The sequence below is a fragment of the Glycine max genome, chromosome 16, assembly GCF_000004515.6.
Source record: "Glycine max cultivar Williams 82 chromosome 16, Glycine_max_v4.0, whole genome shotgun sequence".
Classification (NCBI taxonomy): Eukaryota; Viridiplantae; Streptophyta; class Magnoliopsida; order Fabales; family Fabaceae; genus Glycine; species Glycine max.
Genome location: NC_038252.2, coordinates 31,088,100 through 31,110,774, shown reverse-complemented (window position 1 = coordinate 31,110,774; position 22,675 = coordinate 31,088,100). Strand labels below are relative to the sequence as shown.

The 22,675-nt window shown below is 29.6% G+C and overlaps 2 protein-coding genes across 2 annotated transcripts; one reads left to right on the top strand and one right to left on the bottom strand.

The window, feature by feature from the left end:
* Positions 1 to 9,551: 9,551 nt before the first annotated feature.
* Positions 9,552 to 10,795, bottom strand: LOC100809054 (40S ribosomal protein S27-2). Its single transcript, XM_014769209.2, has 4 exons — positions 10,629 to 10,795; positions 10,229 to 10,330; positions 10,079 to 10,107; positions 9,552 to 9,920 (listed from the first exon to the last, which is right to left on the bottom strand). The coding sequence occupies exons 1-4, from the start codon at positions 10,629 to 10,631 to the stop codon at positions 9,794 to 9,796; spliced, it is 261 nt and encodes an 86-aa protein (XP_014624695.1). The 5' UTR covers positions 10,632 to 10,795; the 3' UTR covers positions 9,552 to 9,793.
* A 9,070-nt stretch (positions 10,796 to 19,865) lies between these two features.
* Positions 19,866 to 22,675, top strand: LOC100779652 (spermidine hydroxycinnamoyl transferase). Its single transcript, XM_003548870.4, has 3 exons — positions 19,866 to 20,147; positions 20,455 to 21,018; positions 21,761 to 22,675. The coding sequence occupies exons 1-3, from the start codon at positions 19,904 to 19,906 to the stop codon at positions 22,294 to 22,296; spliced, it is 1,344 nt and encodes a 447-aa protein (XP_003548918.1). The 5' UTR covers positions 19,866 to 19,903; the 3' UTR covers positions 22,297 to 22,675.

Genomic DNA, 22,675 nt, shown 5'->3' with positions numbered 1-22,675 from the left:
TGAATTCAAAGTTGCATTTGTTTATATAGCAACCAAATTTCCAGTCTTCCAAATTCAGAGCGATACGGTTGAATTTTGTTGCGTTGACTTTTGATTAAACTAAATGCTTTCATATTTGTGATATCATTGCTTTCATATCTTTGTTAGAAAAAATAATAATAATAATAATAATTAATAATTGTGAAATTGGATTTCTTTATGGTCAAATCCTTGTCATCAACTTTCTTACAAATGTTTTCTTTTTTTCAATATTCAATTGCATTTTGTTGTAAAATGTTTAAAATATACGTCCATGTTTTGTTTTTATATTTGAAAAAATAATGATAGATACTTTTTTTGACCAAATGACAGATACTTAATTTAAGGTGTTTTAAAATAACCAAACTTATGAATGGCATATATTTTTATGCATAGTTTATGAATGGGATGTGTTAAATAAAAAGTAAAAAAAAAGGAATAAGAACACAAATTGAATAGAATCATCATGATTGTTAGAAACCTTTCTGATTTTGTTCCTTAAATATGGCCCCGCCTACTGTTAACAAGCTTTTTATTCCTTCAAAGAAATTAAAGGCCAAGTTTTAGTTAAAACAAGAAGTGGTAATTGTGTGATCCACAGGTTTCTATTAGACATTTTCATCACTAGCTAGTATATTTTTTGGTTGAGTCAATTTATGGTTTTACGTCCAGAGAGAATGGATCGATGTGTATCAAGTTCAAGCAATCAAGTAACCCAGTGTGTTGCTTTTGCTATTACGTTACTTGTCCTCTTTTGACATGAGGCTAAAGTTTCCTTTACTCCCATAAAAATCAAGCAATACTTCTTTTATATTTTACGAAGTCCAATCTTATGCTTTCGATTGGACTTTTTAAAATATGAAAGAGGTGTTTAATGATTTTTATATGAACAATAAAAAACATTATTGACATAAATTTGAAAGAATTTTTGTTAATCCAGTCTAATTTTTGATGGATCATAAGTAGAATTATCAGATTGAGACAACTTGATGGTTATTCAGGCCAAGTCAAGTTGAATCATAAAAATAATAACCTAAAAAGAATTAAATCAATTTGACCTGAGCAAATAAATAAATAAATAAAGTTGGATGTGTAAATTTTTTTCCAGGTCAAAACACTATTGAACTTATTTGGCCTCACATTATTATTTTTTTTCTCTTAAAAATAGTATAAAGTTAAGAAGAAGAAAAAAGTAAATGGACCAATTGGGTTCAAGCCAAGCCAAGAAAAATATGGCCTACAAGAAATTCATACTAAGTTGAGCTAGTCCATTTTCATCATTTGACCCATCGGTTCAAGCTGAGCCAACCAATATGATGATTCTATTCATAAGTCAAGGGAGTCGGTTCATGAGTCGTTCATTTTTTAAAATATAAAAAAGATTATCAAAATAAAATAACTTTTTCTAACAAGTTAGTAAATAATTTTATTATTTTATATCATTTTTTCATATGATTTTTTTTATTGTGTTAAGTATAAAAAATTGTGACTTTTGTCAATTGCGGTGATGTTTACAGTTAATTTGAATAAAAGAATCAAATTGAAACTACATAAAGAGATTAAAAATTAAAATAAAACAAAAAAGCATAGTTAAAAGAACAAAGAGATATTTTTTCTCTTCTTAAAAAAGTGATGACTATTATATTTTCATCTTAACTACACATTTTTTAGGTAAAAGTTCAAATTAGAGGAAGGTACATCCTCTTGTAAGATTAAAAAAACACTACTAATCTTGGGAATTACAATAGAATTTATATATAGCCTGAACTCAAATCACAGCTAAAATGAGCAAAAAATTTGCTCAGATATATAAATCCTAATGACATCTTAACTATTTATTATAAAATTTATGGTTAATATTTTTTTCCTCTTATCTTCATGTAAACGAAGTTTCCCTCAATATATTTAATAGATTTAGTCGTTAATAATTGATCCATAAAATGATTAGTAAAAAAATACTAAACTACTCGTTTAGTCGATCGCGCGTTAACAATTGGTCCATAAAATATTAATTTGCAATATCAAACAAGTACATTACATGACATTAAAACGGTTATTATATTAAGTTATTATAGTTCACAATAAGTATTAATTATTTTATGTCTTCTTAATATTTGGAAGGCTTACTTGCTATTAAAAACATTTAGAAGAACAAAATGATATTACGTTAATTTTTTAAGGAGAGAAATAGTAGTCTAATCTAAAGGAAAAAGAAATCGAACTTTTAAATTTTAGCTTATAAAAATTATTTGTATATACTAATATTATATATTTGTCATACTATGACAATCACGTAATATAAATAGGAAACTTTAAATATAAAAAAAATGTGTTTGAAGGCAAATAGTTATCATATTTTCTTCTTATTCTTAAATCTTAAATTGTATGTCAACAAAATTTAAACTTAATTCAGAAAAATATTTATTATAGAAAAATTATTTTATTCAGTGACCATTATTATATAAAAAAAATATTATGATTGCAGATTTGAAGTATTCAACACCAATTTTTAACTCAAGCAAAACCCGTACAAATTTATAATTCCTAAAAATATATCATTAAATGATAAGTATAATTATTTTCTTAAAATTAAGTACTTCTTTTACAAGTTAAAATTAAGTTCTATAAATATAATACTTAAAGATAATAAATAGAAGATGGAGGAAGCACTGACGTATCCTCTATAGAAAGTGTTACCTAATACATGTGTTGGGCTGTTTGGCAGAGACAGTTGACAATAAATATAATTATGCATGTATTTTAAATGAATTATTTTATTTTATTTTATTTTATTCTTCCTCTATCGCTAAAACTCACTTAACCATACAAGTACACGGGCTTTCAGAGCATATATATTATTAAAATTTAGAATTAGTATTTTATCTTCTGAATTTTTATATTTGAATATTCAAATAATTTATAGAAATTTGATTCATTTTTTGGTTCTTTGGGTTTTATCATATTCTATGATCATGAGCTGAATCAACAACTACAAGAACAGTGAAGGTTGGGAGGAGGCAAATATAATAAACCTTACATAATAAATGTGATAATGACATTATGATTTAACAGCGTAGCCGACGTGCATGCATGCCGACATTGTTTATTTTTTAATTTCTTGTTCAGACGACATTGTTTCTATTTTCTTGTTCAGACGTGCATAAATTAATAGCTTTGATCACATGCTAGGATCTCCTCCTCTCATACATGAAACTCAATTTAATATGCCAATGTATATATATTCCACCGTAATTTCCATATAATTAAATATGGACATACATTACATGTTCTGTATTTAATGTAGCAATAAATTATGGGACTCAAGTGATGAGAATCAAGTAGTTGACTATTTATATGCCTTCAGTGTTTGACCATTATAGGATATGATATGGTCAGATATGGGAACTTTAGTTGGGGAAGAAAGTTGGAAGTTGAGGTTCTGCTTTAACGGTGGTTGTGGTTGTTCCAAACACCCATCCATGCATGTGCTTGCTCTTTGTTTATTTATATTTAACTAACATAATTTATTAGCCTATGGTAAGATCATGTTTTTTTGGGAAATATTATTCTTTAAGAAACTCTTAATTAGTCTGAGTGCAATCCAATTGGTTCCTTTTAATAATATTTCAAACTCAAGACTTATAAATAAAAAATAAATATTCACTTTCATTTTTTAATTTATTAGACACTAATAATAGGTCCTTAAAAATAAAAAATTAAAATTGTGTCTTTGAATTTGAAAAAAGTATGAAAAAATAATTTTATAGCTAATTTTTTCTGTTACCTAAAATAAACATGTCTACATGACACTTTTAATGATGATGTAATAATTAATTATTACCACATATCATACACATGATTGTCACATATCAAAAAATTAATTTTTTATTTAGTTTCTAAATTTAACAACTTGTTATTTTAGTTCTTAAACTTAACCACTACTAACGACATTTTAGTCTTTAAACTTAAATAATTTTGGACCTCAAAAATACTTTTAAATTTTTTATTAATTGTCGTACTATATATAAATTTTTAACATAATGACAATAATTATTTATGGTAATGAAAAATAATTATCCCAAATATAGAAATAAGATATTTTATATTTTATATTTGAAATCATTATTAATTTATTTACTATATTTTATTAAGATAAAATTCTAAAATTTAATATTATAACTTTATAAGTGACAAACAAAAATATAACTAAATTAAAAATAAATCAACATAAGAAAATTAAATTAGTTTTTCATAATAATCAAAATAAAAATGTGTATTATTTAAATATATGAATGCTAACAAATGATTTACTTTTAAAACTCAATATATTTATTTAACTAAGGAGGAAATTAAAAGGTGAAGAGATATAAAATAGATCATTTTATTTGACCAAAATTTAAGATAAAATTAGATTTTTATTTTTTCACCTTTTTTTTATATAAATTCTAATATGACTAATATAATGAATAAACTATATTTTATACTCAATTTTGTTGGTTGTATATAATATATACTTCAACATGACAGACAACAACTATTTTCTCTATTGAAAATGTGTATTATTTAAATATATAAATACTAACAAATAATTTATTTTTAAAAGTCAGTATATTTATTTAATTCAAGAGGAAATTAAGAGATACAAAATAGATCATTTTATTTGACCAAAATTTAAGATGAAATTAGATTTTCTTTTCTTTTTCACCTTTTATTTATTTCCTTTTATTTTGTATATTTCAACATGACTAATATAATAGGTAAATTATATTTGATACTCAATTTTATTGATTGTATATAATATATACTCTAACATGATAGACAACAATTACCTTCTCCATTAAGAATATATTGGGCGAAATATATCTTATGCTCAATTTTGTAGGTCGTATATTTTTAACTTATAATTAATCATGTTCTCTAATACTCAATCGTTGAACAACGATATGAAAATTGTAAAAGGATATATAAGAAAATAGTTAACATTTTTATTTTTCAATGTCCTCTTATACTCAACTGTTATAATGAGTCAAGTTTTTTTAATTGTCTTTTCATCATTAATATTATTTCATAAAATAAAATAATTAATTAATCTAACATTCTACAAAAATATTATTATTATATAAGATAATAACTTATTTTGATTAGAATATCTGGTTTGGAACCTTGTAGAATCTTGTTAGTAATCTTCTAAATTTTACATTTATTATTGTGATGTAATCACTCATAAGTTAGTTTCATATAGTATAATTTAAATGAAGGAATTATATAAAGAATAGAGATGAAGGAATATGATACTGTTATGCTAATATTTTCATACAATAATATACTTAATTGAAAATTTAAAAATACTTTTAGGGCTGAAATGAGGTAAGTGTTAAGTTTAAGGACCAAAATATCAGTAAGCCATTAAGTTTAAGGATTAAAATGACAATAAGTTGTTAAGTTCAATGACCAAATCAAAATGTCAACTTTTTGACACGTGACAACCACATAGATAACATGTGACAACCACATAGATAACATGTGTCAACTGTTACTTGTCACATCATCATTGAAAGCACCATGTAAGCACAACTATTTGAGTTAATGCAATAGCTAAATGATGGTGTGCAATATCAGGCAACCATAAACTTTGAGTTTGTGGATGAAACAAGAGAAAACTAATTATATAATTAATTTTTTACACTTTTTGCAAATTCAAGGATAATTTTAATTTTTCATCTTTTAGGGACCTAACTGTGAACGTCTAACAAATTGATGGATGAAAATAAGTATTTACTAAAAAAGAAATAATAATGAAAGAAGTCCTACTAAAATTAGTTAGATTTTATGAAAAAAAATTAATCATCAGTGGATACTCTACAAAATAAAAGACCTCAATTATTTGGTTTTTGTCAGGCACCTAACAAAGAAAAGTAAAAGACAATGGCCACACAAGGTTTCAGCCTTTTGCAGGCACTGCATGCAAACCACTTCCGGACCATTTGAAATTTAGGCTCAAATCACTTGACAGGTTGGGCTGGCCACAGGCTTTGTGTCTAGAGTCAAGACTCAATTTCGATGGTTGCTTCCTGCACCTTTAAGTTGCTTCGTGTACCTCTTATGCAATGTTTTTTTTTAAAAGCTTTTGGATTGATAATTCCAGAAGTCACAAAAGGGGCACATTCGGGAATGCAATTTTACATTCTGGTTTGGTTATTCCGAAAACCAAAAAGGGGTGCAGGAAGCAACATAGAGGTATAGGAAGCGATAGCCTTGCATTGTGTTGTGGTTCGTCAGTCCGTCACCTAAAGCTTTTTGTGTTCTCTATGTTTGAATAAGTGAGAAAAAAAATGCAAATAAAGTTTTATTTCTATTTATCCTGTTTTTTTTTTAAGAAAATAATTTTATGAACAGGGATATAAATAGATAATGCACAAGGAGTGTTCATCCATGATCCATGCACCACAAAGTAAGGAACCTATGATATAATTACTGTACTTAGCATGCGAAACATGTTAGCATCCCACAAAATTTAAAAATAAAAAATATACAAAGTCACATCCTCCACTTTAGCTACGCAGGTGAAAGGCCTAAGGGTTAGCCTATCAATCCGACAACATAAGATTCACATCACATTCCTTGATTGTGGTTTTAACCACACCCATGAGACATATTTGACAGAATCAATAGTAAGAAGTCAAAGTGAGCCTCTTATACACTTAATATTATTTCTCTTCAGTCATAATGTCCAAACCACCACATGCCAGAGTAACATCCAAACCCTTTCAATGGTTTTTCCTTTCACCATCCTTCTATGTTGAAGGTAATGAGTAGTACATGTAGACAGAAAGCCAACATCAAAAGAAATCCAAGCATATACAATACAATTGACCACACCTTAGATGGTTTTGAGCATGAGACAAATAATTTGTGTCCTCATGGTCTAGAGTTACATAATCTCATCCTAGTTGTTAATCTATCCAGCATTAAACTCCAAAAAAAAAAAAAAAACAAACTTCAATGGAGTTATGCATCTTCAAAACTTTTGGAAAATTCCCACAAGCAAAGAATATACAGATTTTACTATAAATAAAAACGAGAACTGTCCAACTTCCATACTCATTCATCTAAGAGGAATTTATGAGAGTAAATTAAAAAATTCAGTAAAGATTTGCTCCTCCCACATAAAAAAAATTCTTCTCCATCTCCTTGTTCATTTCGCTTTACTATTAAACCAACTCTCCATGTATACTATATAAGCGACTTTATCCTAAGAAATGAGAAACACTCAAAGAAAAAAAAACTCTTTTAAACATATATTTTCAATTCAAACCTTGTGCCGAAATTTTACTTAGGTATTAGATTTTATCTTTCTAACCAAAGCTGCAGAGAAGCAATTACACGTTATTCTTTCTTGTCCCTCCACTCTACTAATGCATGATTTCATTTAGGCCTCTGTATCAGAATCATACCCAAAAAACAAGTTGTTGCTTACTTATTAAAAAAAAATCTACATCTACATCTACCAAAATTCTCCATCAGTTAAGAGTGGGAGTGTCTCATAGCTACCTATTCCTACATTTTCCTTTACAGCCGAGAAGCTTTTTCATAAGAAGGGAACTCCAATCGGCAACTTAAAACTCAGTTCTACTTCCAATCCTACAACCCTACAATAGAGAAAAATGTGATTTCATACAAAATTATAAAATCTTGGAACATTGTTTTGGGTACACATGAAAATTGCTTCAAAATAAGGCTTCATAGGTCTAAGTTTAAAGTTATGGAGTCTTCAAAGTTCAACCTAAGTAATGTGTTTAAAAGTGTATCACGCCACATTTGTAATTCAATTTAAGTATCAAGGTTATAGAATTCAACAAAATGTGGCGTGAATTTTAACCAACTGCCTTAAATTGAGTACAAGCGATCGGCTAAAATTCACATTTGATACCCAATTAATTTAAATTGAGTTTGTTGAATTCAATTGAACAGACCTTACCGTGCCAAGTTCTTAGTTTTTCAGCTAGATGTAAAATCAATACATTATTTAATAGTCTCTTTACCATTTTAATCAATAACATTTCCTTGTTTAGATATTTAAAACCATAGTGAACTACGCATAGAAATAACAACGTATTCGATAGCTTTCTTGTCCTTATCAAATACCCCATGACAAACAAAAAATGGATTTAAATGGTCAATTTATCGCTGACGCTGAGTTTCCAAGCCTCGTAATTTTTCGTCTATCTGGTTATATAGACAAACAGGTTCTAGTAAATACAAACCATGAAACTAAACAATACTAGACATAATATACCAACAGCTCCAAATAACTTAAAACATTTTTAACTCATCGCTCATTATCGTTCCAATCACACTGTACTTGTGTTTTAGTAACATATGCAGCCCATTTTCTGTGCCAATTGCAAGAAATCGTAGACAACTTCATTTTGAAACATTTTTCTGTTAAGTGGTCAATGGCAAACTACCACTTGATCTTAATTAAAATGCATTTAAATGCAATTCATGAAAACACCTATTTGGTGCCTTCAGCCATATTTTGATTTGTAAAAATATTAACATTAACAGAGATAACAAAACAACTATTCATTATACACAAGGAACTTGACGTTTATGTGAAAAATACCAAACAAAATATATTAATTTGGTAATTGCCTAACAGATAAGTGTTCTCTGCTAACCAAGAGAAACATTAACAAATACAAAAAAAATCAAATTAGCAAATTTAAAACAATACAGAAAAACATAGCAAGATCAAACAAAAATATGGGATCAGTGTTTCTATTTTTTTAAAAAGTGATTTAAGTGCAAAATCAAAACACTAATGACATGAATTTGTGTCATGGTAAATAATCAATCATTCACCCTCACCACCTAAGCTATAATTAAGAAGCCTTGTGGGCAGAAACATGCAGCAACTTTGCAATGATGTAGGGAAAACCCTCTTGCTTAAACTGCTAAAACTAAAGCAGGAAAGCAGCCAAGGAGCCCCTCAATAAGTTGATTTGCGCCTACGCACCTTAAAAAGAGTGCGCCACAGAATACCCTCTCTCGTGGAATACCACGCCACCCCTCACTAAAGAGGGAAGCGCCCGGCCTTAGGCGCACTAAAAAGCAAAACCAAGTTTACAGAAACATGAAAAATCCAAAGACAATCAATATTTAAGTGATCCAAGGAGACCAGTAAGAAAACTATATTCCAACAGAATGAAAGAATACCAATAAAATAAACTGCTACTGAGACAAAGAAAACTAGTATTCAGCAACTACTTGTACGTTGAACAGAATCAATAGGCACAGGATCTACACAACAAGCAGACAGGTTCCTGGGAAAATAAAGGCAGCCTAACACACCAAACAAACAATTCCCAATTATAATTGCTGCTACATAAGATGATGGCATCAAAGATAGCAAACAGAACCACAAAGCACGTAGAATGATGGCCTATTTTATGCAATGTATATTGCTGGTATCAAAATTCATATGTACATTATTGACACTAACACGTCATCAGAGCATACAAAACATGTTATTGTAAAAATAACCATCAAACTAAACCATATTGATTTTAGTAAATGTTGTCGAACAAAACCACATCCACTTTAATAAAGAAAAATTCAACATTGGCTACTATGTCTTGTGGAAGGCTGAGAGAGATATTGTCTTACAATTTAACAAAATTAATATACCATAACGGAAATGGATTCCATTTCAAAAACCTAACAACCGAAAATTTTCAATCATTGACAAAGAAAAGTCTGGTTAACAAACCATTCAATCTCCCTTCTTCCTAAAAGAGCACCCTTCGGTTAACCTTGCCCGTCCGCCTGTTGGTTGGCACAACACAGTCTGGCAGTTTCCGCAAACCACAACAGTCTGAGAGTGGCTAAACACAGTTGTTCTGCATTCAAATTAAAAATTACACAACCAAATTCACATCACTTATTTAAACATCATTATAATTACAATCAATTATATATATATATATATATATATATATATATATATATATATATATATATATATATATATAAAGAATAAAACAAAGCTTCTACTTACATGTTGAAGCAGCCCTGGCACTTAACATCCTACAACAAATAATCAAAACTTGAGAAAAGCTTCAAATAGAACTTTTATATATAAAAAATATATAGCAATAGTAGGGTACTGATATGATATTCTATTTCAAATAATAGGCAGATTTTATACCATGAAGAAAGAGTTTGGTGACTGCACAAGACGCTTGAGCTTGTGCTTTCTCTTCTCCAACTCAGCTGGAGGATTCAGCAAATCAATATCGTTCTGTAGAACCTACTCACCGAAAAAAGAAAACGTTTTTCATTCAGAAAATCTTAATTCAAATAAATGATATCACATTGTTCCATCTTCTAAACTATAATAACAGAGGACGGTCGTCTAAAAAACTAAAATTGATAATAAAAAAAATACGATCCTTCCCTCTATCGTTTGTTTTTTTTTTTTTTTTGCCATTTCAAGATGGAAAATTGCACACATGACTAGAAGAATGGAAAATTGGAGAAACAATTGCAGATCTAATGCGAGAATTAAGAGAGAGCGAGAGAGAGAGAAAGAGAGAGATGAGAGTCACCATTGTAAGAAAGAAGCGCTGAAAACCTGAGCAAAAGGCTCAACCCTAGGTTTTGCAGCAGCAGCAGCACAAAGCGGCGAGGGAAGAAATGAAGAGGAGAATCAGTAGGATTATAAAGCTCTCTTTATCACCAACAAAATAAATAAAAGGTAGGGCTTAACATATTTGTTATCTGGGCCGGCCCAGGGCAAACGACAAGGTTTGGTGGTCTACTTTTACCACTAAATCCAATTTCAAATTTCATTTTTGAATCTTCTTACTTTCATTTTAATATAATATCTCTATTAGTTAATCTATTAATAGAATATAAGTAATATAGAATCTAAGTAATTCACGGTTAGGATAGATCTAAACCAACTCATTATATATATATATATATATATATATATATATATTATAACTTACTATGCCAATTATGAAACAACTTAATAGAAACACAAGATAGTCAATCCGAAACGTCACAAAATCCCGAGCTCTTCGGGGATGCCCTCAGCGCCGAGGAAGTGTACCAGGGTGTATGTGCGACTCGTTCAGATCATATACTAAGAAGAAAAAACCAATTTCATTTTTTCAGTATTGTTGATCGGTTAAGATAGTCTGAATATAGTTTTTCCATTCAGACTATCTTAACTTATATATATACATTTTTTACATTCTTCTATCTTGTATCAAATTTATGGTTTCGATTGGGTTTTATATATATATATATATATATATATATATATATATATATATATATATATATATATATATAATTGCATTGTTTTCATTCTTAAAAAAAAAATTTATAACAAAAAATAATTTCTGGTTTTTACAAGTTTATTCCAATTTTAAAAACTTGAATCATCGTCTTGAATAAAGGTTTTTTAAGTAAAGTTACATGACTTATTTTAATCTTATACCTTGAATATTTTATTTAATTTGTATTGTTTATTCCTTTCAATTTTAATATTTAATTTAATTTAATTAAAATTTAAATCCTAATATATTGCATCAAATTGAAGGTTTTTTATAAAATAAATTTTAATATTACTGTAAATCTTAACATATATTTATGTATTATAAACTAAAAGACATGGCTTGAAGAGTGAAAATATGAGTTTTTTTTATATCTAAAATTACTTGGTGTTTATTTTATGGAATTTGGTTGGATTTGACTAAACTTATTATTCAATTATGGGGTTGAGTTAGGTTTATGTATTTTTGTTCTTAAACTTCATTTAATCACAATCGATTTGTTTTGGTTTAATCAATCAAGTATGATCATTTAATTTTATTTTAAATTTTTTTATTAACAAACTTTCTAAAAATTAGCATCAAAACTAAAGTTGAAATAAGGATAAAAAAATATGAAAATTATCTTGAATTTGATTACTTTGACATTGAACTATGCAATAATATATTTTCATTACAAAATCACAAAAACAACTGAAATTTAGGATATTATGATAGATTGGATTCCATATCATCCAGGCACGCTAGTGATTGCTTAACAAGTATTTATTTGGCACCAAAAAAAATAAACAAGTATTTAAGAAATTTTAGCTAGTCAAAATAAGAAATTTCTTATTTTAAAAGTTTTAATCCACCCCTTCATCCCAAATTGTGGGAGAATAATTAAATTAAATGGATAGATGTTATATGTTAAAATCTTAATCATCTTTTTTAATCATGTAGTATTACATCACTCTATATTTTATTTTATATTATAATAATAGATCTCTTGAAATCTTAAATTATTTTTTAAATCCCACAACAATTGAATGCAAATTAATTTTATGAAAAAAAATATAAAAAATTAATTTTTTAAATGGATGTAGATTTTTAAGAGAATTGAATCTCCACCCCAAGATCAAACATTCTCCAATAATAAATCTTATTAAAATCTGAAATTAAAATTTGCTTACAAGGTCATTGAAGATACTTCAAGGCATTTGACAAATCAGAATCCTTAACCCAATACATGGATGGTTTATATGATAATCAAGTAATCAATCAGACTTTAGTTATCTGATTTCGTGCAACTATCTTTCGAGCAGTTTAACATTTTTCATAATTAAATGGGATAGATTAGGGTCCATCCCCTTCCATTTTGATAAATTCTTATTCTTAGGAAATGTACAATGGATCAACTTTTCCATCTAATTCATTCATCTCTACTCTACCATCTGCCATCAATCAAAACACGAGGAATCCAAAGAAAATAAGCATATACATATTTAATTAACTTTTTAAAATATAACTTTTTTACAGATTTTATGAAAGGATTTTTTTATTAAAAAATTCATTTTCAAAATTTTACATTTTTTATTAATAAATATTAGTTATTAAAATTATTATTTTTTATTAACGGAAATATTCAAACCAGTAAAATGGATCAACTTTTTCATCTAATTCATTCATCTCTATTCTACCATCAATCAAAACATGAGGAATCTAAAGAAAATAAACATATACACATTTAATTAACTTTTGGGCTTCAATTCCTAGCTACAACTATATGAAACATTAGTAAATTAATATTAATTGGCATTAGTAAAGTAAACTATATGGCATAGCAGATTTAACAAAAAAAATTTAACTAGTGATAGAAGGTATATATATATATATATATATTGAACATTCTCGTTCCAATTACAGTGCATAGTTTTACCAACTCTCAAAGAAACCATTAGTGAAGGAATCCAAGGAGTTAACCCAAGCAATTCTCAAAACTACTCAGGAAATTTCATTCCAACAGAATGAAAAGACACATAAATAAACAGTCACTGAAACAAAGAAAACTACTACTCAGCAACTGCATGTGTGTTTAATAGAATCAATAGCCATGGATCTACTACATAACAAGCAGAAAAATTTCTTTCAAAAACCAAGACAACTAAATACACCGCAGTTCCCAATTATAATTGCTGCTTGCCAAGACTATGACTAAAAGATTGCAGACACAGAACAGAACCGCGAAGAATGTAGAATGACAGCATATTTTGCAGAATGTACTCACATAAAATCACGAGAACAAGTATTGTAAAAATAAAATAACCAAATTAACCCATATCCACTCTAGTAAAGAAAATTCCTGCAAAATTCATTATCCAACAAAACCATATCATCCATTTCACTAAAGTGTTACAATTTAACAAAATTAATTAATGTGATAACTAAAATTAATTCCTTATCAAAAACCTAACAACCAAAACTCTTCAATCATGGACATAGAGAAGTAAGGTTACTACTACACCATTCAATCTCCCTTTTTCCTAAAAGAGCACCCTTCGGTTAACCTCGCTCGTCCACCAGTCGGTTGGCACAACACAGTCTGGCAGTTACCACATACTACTACTGTCTGAGAGTGGCTAAACATGCACAGTTGTTCTGCATCCAAATTGAAAGAAAAAGGCACATAACCAAATTCCCATCACTTACATAATTGTCATTATAATCAAATTTCAAATTAAAACAAATAAAAGAAAGATCCTACTTACATGTTGAAGCAACCCTGGCACTTGACATCCTGCAACAAATAATCAAAACATATAAGAAATGCTTCAAATAAGATTTTCTATTTCAGTCTATAAGAAAATCAATTATTGATAATATGTACATGTTTATAATAAACCATGAATTTGAAATATCATATTGATTTTTATTTATTAATGATCGATATTACTTATTTTAGAGAAGCCAAATCCTGTTAAGTTTAAAGTATTTTAAACTTTTGACTTCTTTATTATATATTCTTTATTATTTTTAACACTAGTCATATTATATTCTTTTTATTAAATTTGATGTAAACTTTAAATAACGGACTAGTAGCTTGTGTAATATTTGTGTTTTGTTTTTAAAATTATGAAAATAAGCAGTTACTTAAAGAATAAATACTTGAATGTGCACGAAGTTATAATATAGCACATATATTACAACTTAAAGGCATTTGTTTTTTAATAAAGAAAGCATTTGGTTTAAATGCTTACTATTAAAAAAATTGTTGAAATATTTTAGTTATATCACGGAAACCATGCTTATATTTAAAAAATTAAAAAATTAAGGATTTTAAGATAATTTTTCAGAAAATGATCTTAGAATATCTTTTTTTAAAAAAAATATTTTTTTTAAAAAAACTTATAATAATGATTATGAGTATGAAAGAATATCATAATTAAGTCCTTTTAAAAAAACAACAGTAACTTTAGAGGTCCTACACAATAATAAAAAAAATCTACATGAAAAATTCTAATTATAATAAATTAAATACAGGCTATTAAATTCTAGTTACATTTAAAAAAAATATTGTCAACTGAAACCTCTCAAATAGAAAACCTAACTAATAAACTATTAAATTTTAGTTACATTTAACAAAATGACTGTCAACTGAAACCTCTCAGTTAAATAGAAAACCTAACTAATAAATGATACTCAACTTCTCAATATCCAAAGAGGACCAACGAAGACATGAATAAGCACCTTTGATATAGCAGTAAAAATTAGTGAAATATGATAAATGTGAAACATGTTATGCTTTAAATGTGTTTGATATAGTAGATCAAAATTAACATTTTCTGTGCAAAAGAACTAATAAAAAAATTATTTCAATCTAAGATAAGCACTTTAAGAAAAAGTAAAACTTGTTAAACATAAAAAAGTAAACTAAAAAAATCATATAAAGGACCAAAATACTTTGGCATTTAGAAAATAAAACATGAAGTGCATGTCTCGATGCATTTCGTTTTCTAATTTCTCTAACAAGATAGTTTGAAGTATGACGTCATTATTTTCTAACTTCTAGAAAGAGACACAATGACCTGTTGGATGTGGAGCATGAGGGTTTCGTCTGTGAGCTTCTTGCCAGCTTCATCGGTCACGTGGAACACTGCATTTTGCAATAAAGAAAAAAGACCTACACCACATGGATCAGAACCGAACCATTAACGTTTGTAGATGATGATAATGTCCTAGTTATGGTGCTTGCTGCTTGCTGCATGCAGATTTTGTCTCTGATTTCTAAGCCAGCGACTCCTTTTTTTTTAATTATATATTTCATGCATTTTATAATACTTTCTAGAATTATTTTTTTGTCTATATCATTTTAATTATCTTATCTCACACTATGCGTGAAAATAGGCTTACGAATTTTTTAGGCATAGCCTGATCTATAGTCTATCAAAGACTTTTATTTTAGATTTGGGTGACTTCTTCAAAAGTTTAGGCTGATAGTATTTTTAAAAGTCTTCTTTACATCAAATTTTCATTTCATCAAAATTATTTCAAACAACTGAAGTTTTTTTTCCTCTTTCTCCCGACAATGGGTTCTTCATGTTCATTTTCTTGATTGTTAGCTTCTATTTGAGTTGAATTTGCAGGAACTTGCCTTCACCTCATTATCATCTGTATGAGTGGATGCTATTGGTTCACTAATTTCCAAGGGAGAAGACATCTGCTAGTAAAAATATGAATTAAAACATGACACAACATGAGACAACAACAAGAGGAACCATTAAGATTGATGTCCCAAAACTACATTGCCTTTGTAACGAAAAAGCTATCTAAATATAATACTTATAATGACATGCAAAAAAGTATTGATAGAAATCATATATCACCAAGTAACAAAAAAAAAATAAACGTGAACATGCCTAAATCAAGACTCATAATAAAACTTGTTAAAGGAATAAGAAGATGAAAGAAAAAATGACTAAGGTTTTGAAGTTTTACCTCTAACAAAGCTTGAAGTGAAAAGGATACGATTTTTGTTTGTTCTGCAATTTTTGTTGGTTGTGTTCTCTATTTTACTTCTAACGTAATAGGAAAAGGAGATGTGAAGAGGAATACGAAAATAAGCCAATAAAAATATTAAGGAATATAAAGGGAATGAACTGAATATCTTAAAACTAGTAAAAAAGAATGAAACGACAACACATTACTCACACCACTTAAATTGTAATTAAAGTCTTACTTGATTATAGGAATAAACGTTATGGAGCAGTAGTGTGTAATCAAAGTCTGCTAGTTTAAAAAAATATTAATTATACCATGTGTTCTGTTCAATGCAATGACACATATATATTGGTACCTAAAAAAATAATATAAGTATATATACATATATATAGATCGACCTATCAGACTTATAAAGTTTTTTAATAAGCCTAAGTCTGGTCTATTTAATTTAATAAGCTTTTAAAAAAGTCTGACTAGGCCAGACTTTATGTAGGCTAGGTCGTAGGCTTCTATAGGCCGACCTGGTCTATTCTCACATCTATCCCACACACCTCTCTTTGCCGAACAAATAATAAATTATATAAATAATGTAACCAAAGACACTTTTCACCAACCGTTTACGTCATTTTGATAGAACACATTCAAATTTTCATTTTCTTTAAGAGAATCTTTTTTCATGGATTCTTATAAGATGACAACAAAGTATAGTTCTTTTATCCTTTTCCATTCATATCCCCTTGTAATAATGGTTAAAAAAGCAAGCACGTACCTCAATTTGCATTTGCTTTTGGTACCAAGTGTTAGACATCAAGTCAATCTCTTTGCATCTTGAATAATATAATATGATTATAATGATTAGTTAGTATACTTACAACAATTAAGTAGTTAATATCCCTAGAAACTAGAAAGTAGTTATGCCTGAGAAATTTTAAACACATGCTATAGATTGAAATCCTAAACGGCTGATCATGGAACAGAGTGACTCTTAATATAATATGTTAGTATTTTCATTTCATAGCTAGAACATAGGTAGACTAAAAATGGAAGGTATTGTGTAATCTGTTTCAGAGGTTGCAAAGTGACCCACCATTCCTATGCAACAATTATGATGTACAACACTACCACAACCTTACAACTTACAAGGCATTCAAATTAACCTTCACCAACAAGGCTCAGAGAAGGCTTTCTCAGCCTAGAACTTAGATGCAAAGGCCATAAACTCTGAACCAAAGCCATTATTGTTCCTAAAATGCTAACTAATTATGTTCTTCAAAGACAACCTTGACCTCTTCTTCCAAGCTCCTAGCAATGGACCCCACCACTTCATCAAACCACTCTTCATTCTTCTTACCGTACACCTCCCTCTCCTTCCCACCCAATCCTTCATCCTCGATCCTCCACGACACGAACCTGACAATCTTGTCTCATTGCGGCATGGTGCAAGAAGCACTTCTCCTCTGCCCGCCACATGTTCCAGTGCAAGGCGAAGATCTCCACTATGTGCACATTGGCCTATGAGTCCTCCTTCCGCCGAGACTTCATCCATCAGAGTCAACTGCATTTGTGCGTGGAACGCATTGGTGTCACGTGGATTGGTGTTGAGACACTCTTTGAGAAGCCTCTCTGCTTCCTCCTCGGTGAAGGTAGTGTCGGACTCGATGACAGGGAGTAAGCTAGGTGGTGATGACGGGGGGGGGGGGGTGGGTGGAAGTGCATGAAGAAGAAGGCAACAACGACGATGAAGGAGGTTAAGGTTTGGAGGAGAAGGGGAGGGAGGGGTTGTTTGGTGCAAAACGCAAGGTCTTTTTAAATATGTGGTGTAAGAATGACACTAATTTCAAAGACGTTTTTCTTAAAACCATCTTTGAATACTTGATTTTTAAGACGATTTTAACAAAATCATCTTTGAACACTCATTTCCTAAGACGGTTTATAAAACCGTTGTCGTATATATTCTTTTATGTACAAAATTTTCACCATCTTATATATTAATACGGTTTTTGGGAACCATCTTAGAAAGCACATCATGAAAAATTACTTTTTTTAGTAGTGCCATATTCTTGAGTTCAATCGATGCAATATATGATTCTTAGTAGATGAACATGATTCTTAGTGGATGAGTCAATTAACCTAGGAGAAGGATGACCTAATGAAAATTTCACAATTAGATTGAATCAATTGTGGTGTGATTGTGAAAATTTTAAAAAATTAGACATGTTTTCTTCACATGTCATTGTTACTTGTAAGATTGTTCACCATGATTACATGTCTTACATACATCTAGTTTACACATTGGATCAATGTTTTAAAACTTGGATCGACCCGGTTGGTCGGACTGTGACCTGGAGGTCGGATTAGGTCGAGTCATACATTCGATCGATTGTGCTTTCGATTCAATGCGATCCAACCAAATTTGCGGTCAAACCAATGACCCGTTGATCTAGGTCACTTATCCTTTTTTTTCCTCCTTGCAGCTCGAAATGATGTTGTTTCAAGCCATTTAAGAAACTCTCTTGAGTCTTGGCCTCTCTTGGGTCTCCTTCCTCTCGCAGTCTCGTGATGCCTCGGTCTCTCCATTTTAAATGAAAAGCAATGTTGAGCATGAAGTTACAATGAGAGATTATTCAGAGATCTTTACTGAAGGAGTTCCAAAAAATGGAAATAACTTAGTTTATGTCCTTTGACCATAGAAAAAAAAAATTGAACTTGTTTAGGAACATATGTTGAACTTGAACTTATTTAGTTATTTATTTATGTTTGTGATATTTGTTACTTGTTTGTTTGAACTTGGGCAATGATGTTTTTTTAATATTTTGGTATCTAATTATCTATGTTATGGAATTATATTAATTTATGATTTTATTTTTAAATATTTTTAAGATAGGTATAAAAAAATTTAAATTTTTTATTACAAATTGGATCATCCGAGTCAATTAGTGATCCACCGATTTAACTACTAACCAAGTGCCATGACCGGATCAGTCACCAGGTTATTTTAAAAACCAGGTGTTGGAGCACGTCAAAAACGTATTCAAAATGGATTGTTTGGCAAATGACACAACAAAATGCATGGCCAAAATGTACCTACTTAACAGGGTAAGGAAGTTATTTGCACATTCCAAAGTAATAATTTGCAATTTCCATTTCATTAAGCTTTTCCAACAGTCCAACTTATCTAATTAAAATTAAAAAGTTGTTTCTTTTAATTAACTGATTCTAAAAATTTGTGTGAAAAATAAAATAGAGATATTTTAAAACTATTTTTTACTAAAAATATGGGGGGGAAATGTCAACTATGATATGTACGTACTTTTATTTATTTATTTATTTTAATGCTGACAACAACGTAAGAAAAACGTGATGCTATTGTTTAATAGAGATATTTTAAAACTATTTTTTATTAAAAATATAGGGGGGAAATGTCAACTATGATATGTACGTACTTTTATTTATTTATTTATTTATTTTAATGCTAAACGTGATGCTATTGTTTAATGATGTACAGGCCAGTGATGCTATTATATATGGTATGGAGTAGCAGGTTTGGAGTAGCAGGAGTGACAATGGTAAGCATTTTATCTTCTTACACAGTGATTCCTAGTGAGGCTACACCAAATTGTAGTCTCTTGTTATCTGAGAGTGAGCAAATCAATGCTCCCACTCATTCGCTCACCATCTACGTCTACAAGCCAAATCATCTCAACAAAATTATCCCCAACATGAACATGGTTGATACAATGAGAGACTCTCTTGCCAAGATCTTAGTCCACTATTACCCACTAGCTGGCCGGCTACGCATGATACAAGGTGTGTTGTGATATATGATGAAAAGTATTTAATTTTATGAATTGTATTTTAGAGTAGTTATTTAAAGTATTTGAAGATTAGCTTTTCTTCTTTATTTCTTACAGTAAGTTTAATTGTTTTAGGTTAATTATCCTTCGACACTTAATGGTACGTGACTCAATTAATTAAATTAACTAATCGACATATGTGGGAAATCATGATATAATAAGAAAAGGATAAAAAAAATGATAAGTATGAATAAAGTGTTTGATATACAAGAGTATTTTACATGTCATTGCACTATTTAAATATATGTAATTTCATCTAGGTAGAAGATGGGAAGTGGAGTGCAATGCAAAGGGTGTGATATTGTTGGAAGCTGAATCCACAAGAGCACTTAATGACTACGCTATCTTTGAACCCAACGACACCATTAAAGAACTTATTCCCAAAGTTGATTACACCGAACCCATTGAGAATTCACCATTGTTTCTAGTGCAGTTGACAAGATTCTCCAATGGTGGCTTCTGTGTTGGCATTGCCATTTCAAACATCATTACTGATGGGATTTCCGGCACTCACTTCATCAACTTGTGGGCAACGTTGGCTCGAGGAGACACCTTGGAGGAACACGACATGCCACTTCTGAACAAAGTGGTTCTTCAAAGTTCGGACAAAAAACCATGCTTTGATCACAAAGAATTCAAGCCATTGCCACTTGTACTAGGTCACGCTGACACCACGGAGGAGAGTAAGAAGGAGACAACAGTTGCAATGTTGAAACTCTCAAGAGAAATGGTGGAGAAGCTTAAGAAGAAAGCCAATGAGGGCAACCAGGGTCGAGCTTATAGCAGATATGAGAGCATTTCGGCTCATATATGGCGATGTGTCGGTGAGTATTACAAAAAATCAATACATCATATATATATATATATATAATTTGACTGATCTACCTTATCTTCCAATCATGTTTATTTTTATTTATAAAACTTAAATCTAAAATATTTCTTAAGACTAAGTTGATATCACTTGAACAAATAATTTATTGGTGTTTTTTTTATATATAAATCAGAATAGATAATTATCTTGAATTAAAATATTTTTAGTTGTTGTTATATTATGTTACTGTTTTTCTTTAATAAGATACTTTTAAATTGAGTTTTAATATTTTTAAAAGAAATTATCAATAGTAAAAAATAATTTTATATCACACTATAAATTTGTATAAAAAATTTAAAATATAATTTATATATTTAAAAATTTTATTTATTACATTCAAATGTATTTTTTTCATCATCATACTGAAAGCAGAAAATCTAGATGACTAATTTTTGTTAAAAAATCTTGTTGACAACTTTTAATAAGATATCTTCTTTTATTTATATTTTTTTATAAAACTCAAACTAAATACCTTTAAAAAAATTAAATCTAATTCTATTCAAACTAATGACTTATTAATAGAAGAATTTATTTATTATAAATTCTACTTATAAAAATAAGCATTTATCGTGTGCATTGCTCGTGATAAAATACTAGTAAATAATTAAATTTAGTAACAAACCCAAATTTTAGTGAGAAACTTCTTAAAAATTACATATATTATTCTATTAATAGTTTTAATTTTTTTCTTGCAGTGAAGGCTCGTGACGGGTATCACAATCAACCAACAGTCGTACACATTATTGCTGGTGCAAGAAACAGATTGAACCCACCTTTACCTTTAAACTACTTTGGAAACGCAACGTATCCAACAGTGACACCGACATGCCTAAGTGGGGACATAGTGTCAAAACCCTTGAGCTACGTGGCTCACAAGATAAGGGAAGCAATTGAAGTGTTAACAGATGAGTATCTAAGGTCAGGGTTTGGTTTTATTAGGAGTCAGAGTGATGTGGGGTGGCTTAGGGAAAAAAATGATAATGAAGGGAAAGTGGAGTCCTTGTTTCTTGGGAACCCTAACCTGAACATTTGGAGCTGGATGAGAAACATGCCAATGTATGGGCCAAATTTTGGGTGGGGGAGGCCTGTGTATATGGGCCCAGGTGTTGTGAAAGGGGATGGAAGGGCATTCATTATGCCAGGTCAAGAGGATGGGTCTGTTTTAGTGGCTATTAGGTTGCAAAGTGCTCATGTTGAAGCCTTTAAGGAGGTCTTCCACAAGGACATGTGAAATTAATTGGCTAGGTGCATGCATGGAAGGTTTCAAAATAAGTTGAAAATTAGTATGGTATTGTTTTTTTAATCAACTAAATTAGACTATTTGGTATGTGGTGCTAGTTTAAATTTGGGAAAGTTGTGTTTACTAATTAATTTGGGCTCGGGCATGTGGTAGGTTATGTGTATTCACTCACATATGAGAGCTATGGCAAGGTTTGTTTTGTATGCGTAAATGTTTGCAGAGGGGTTGGTGTATTTCAAAGAAATAAAATATGTGGCGATGAATGTCGTGCTTCCTCTAGCACGGATTCCATGCATCGTTGCAGTTCTTATTCTATGTCTTGTAATGAAAACTTTATCTTAAATTCAAGTTATGTTATCAGTTTAAGAAA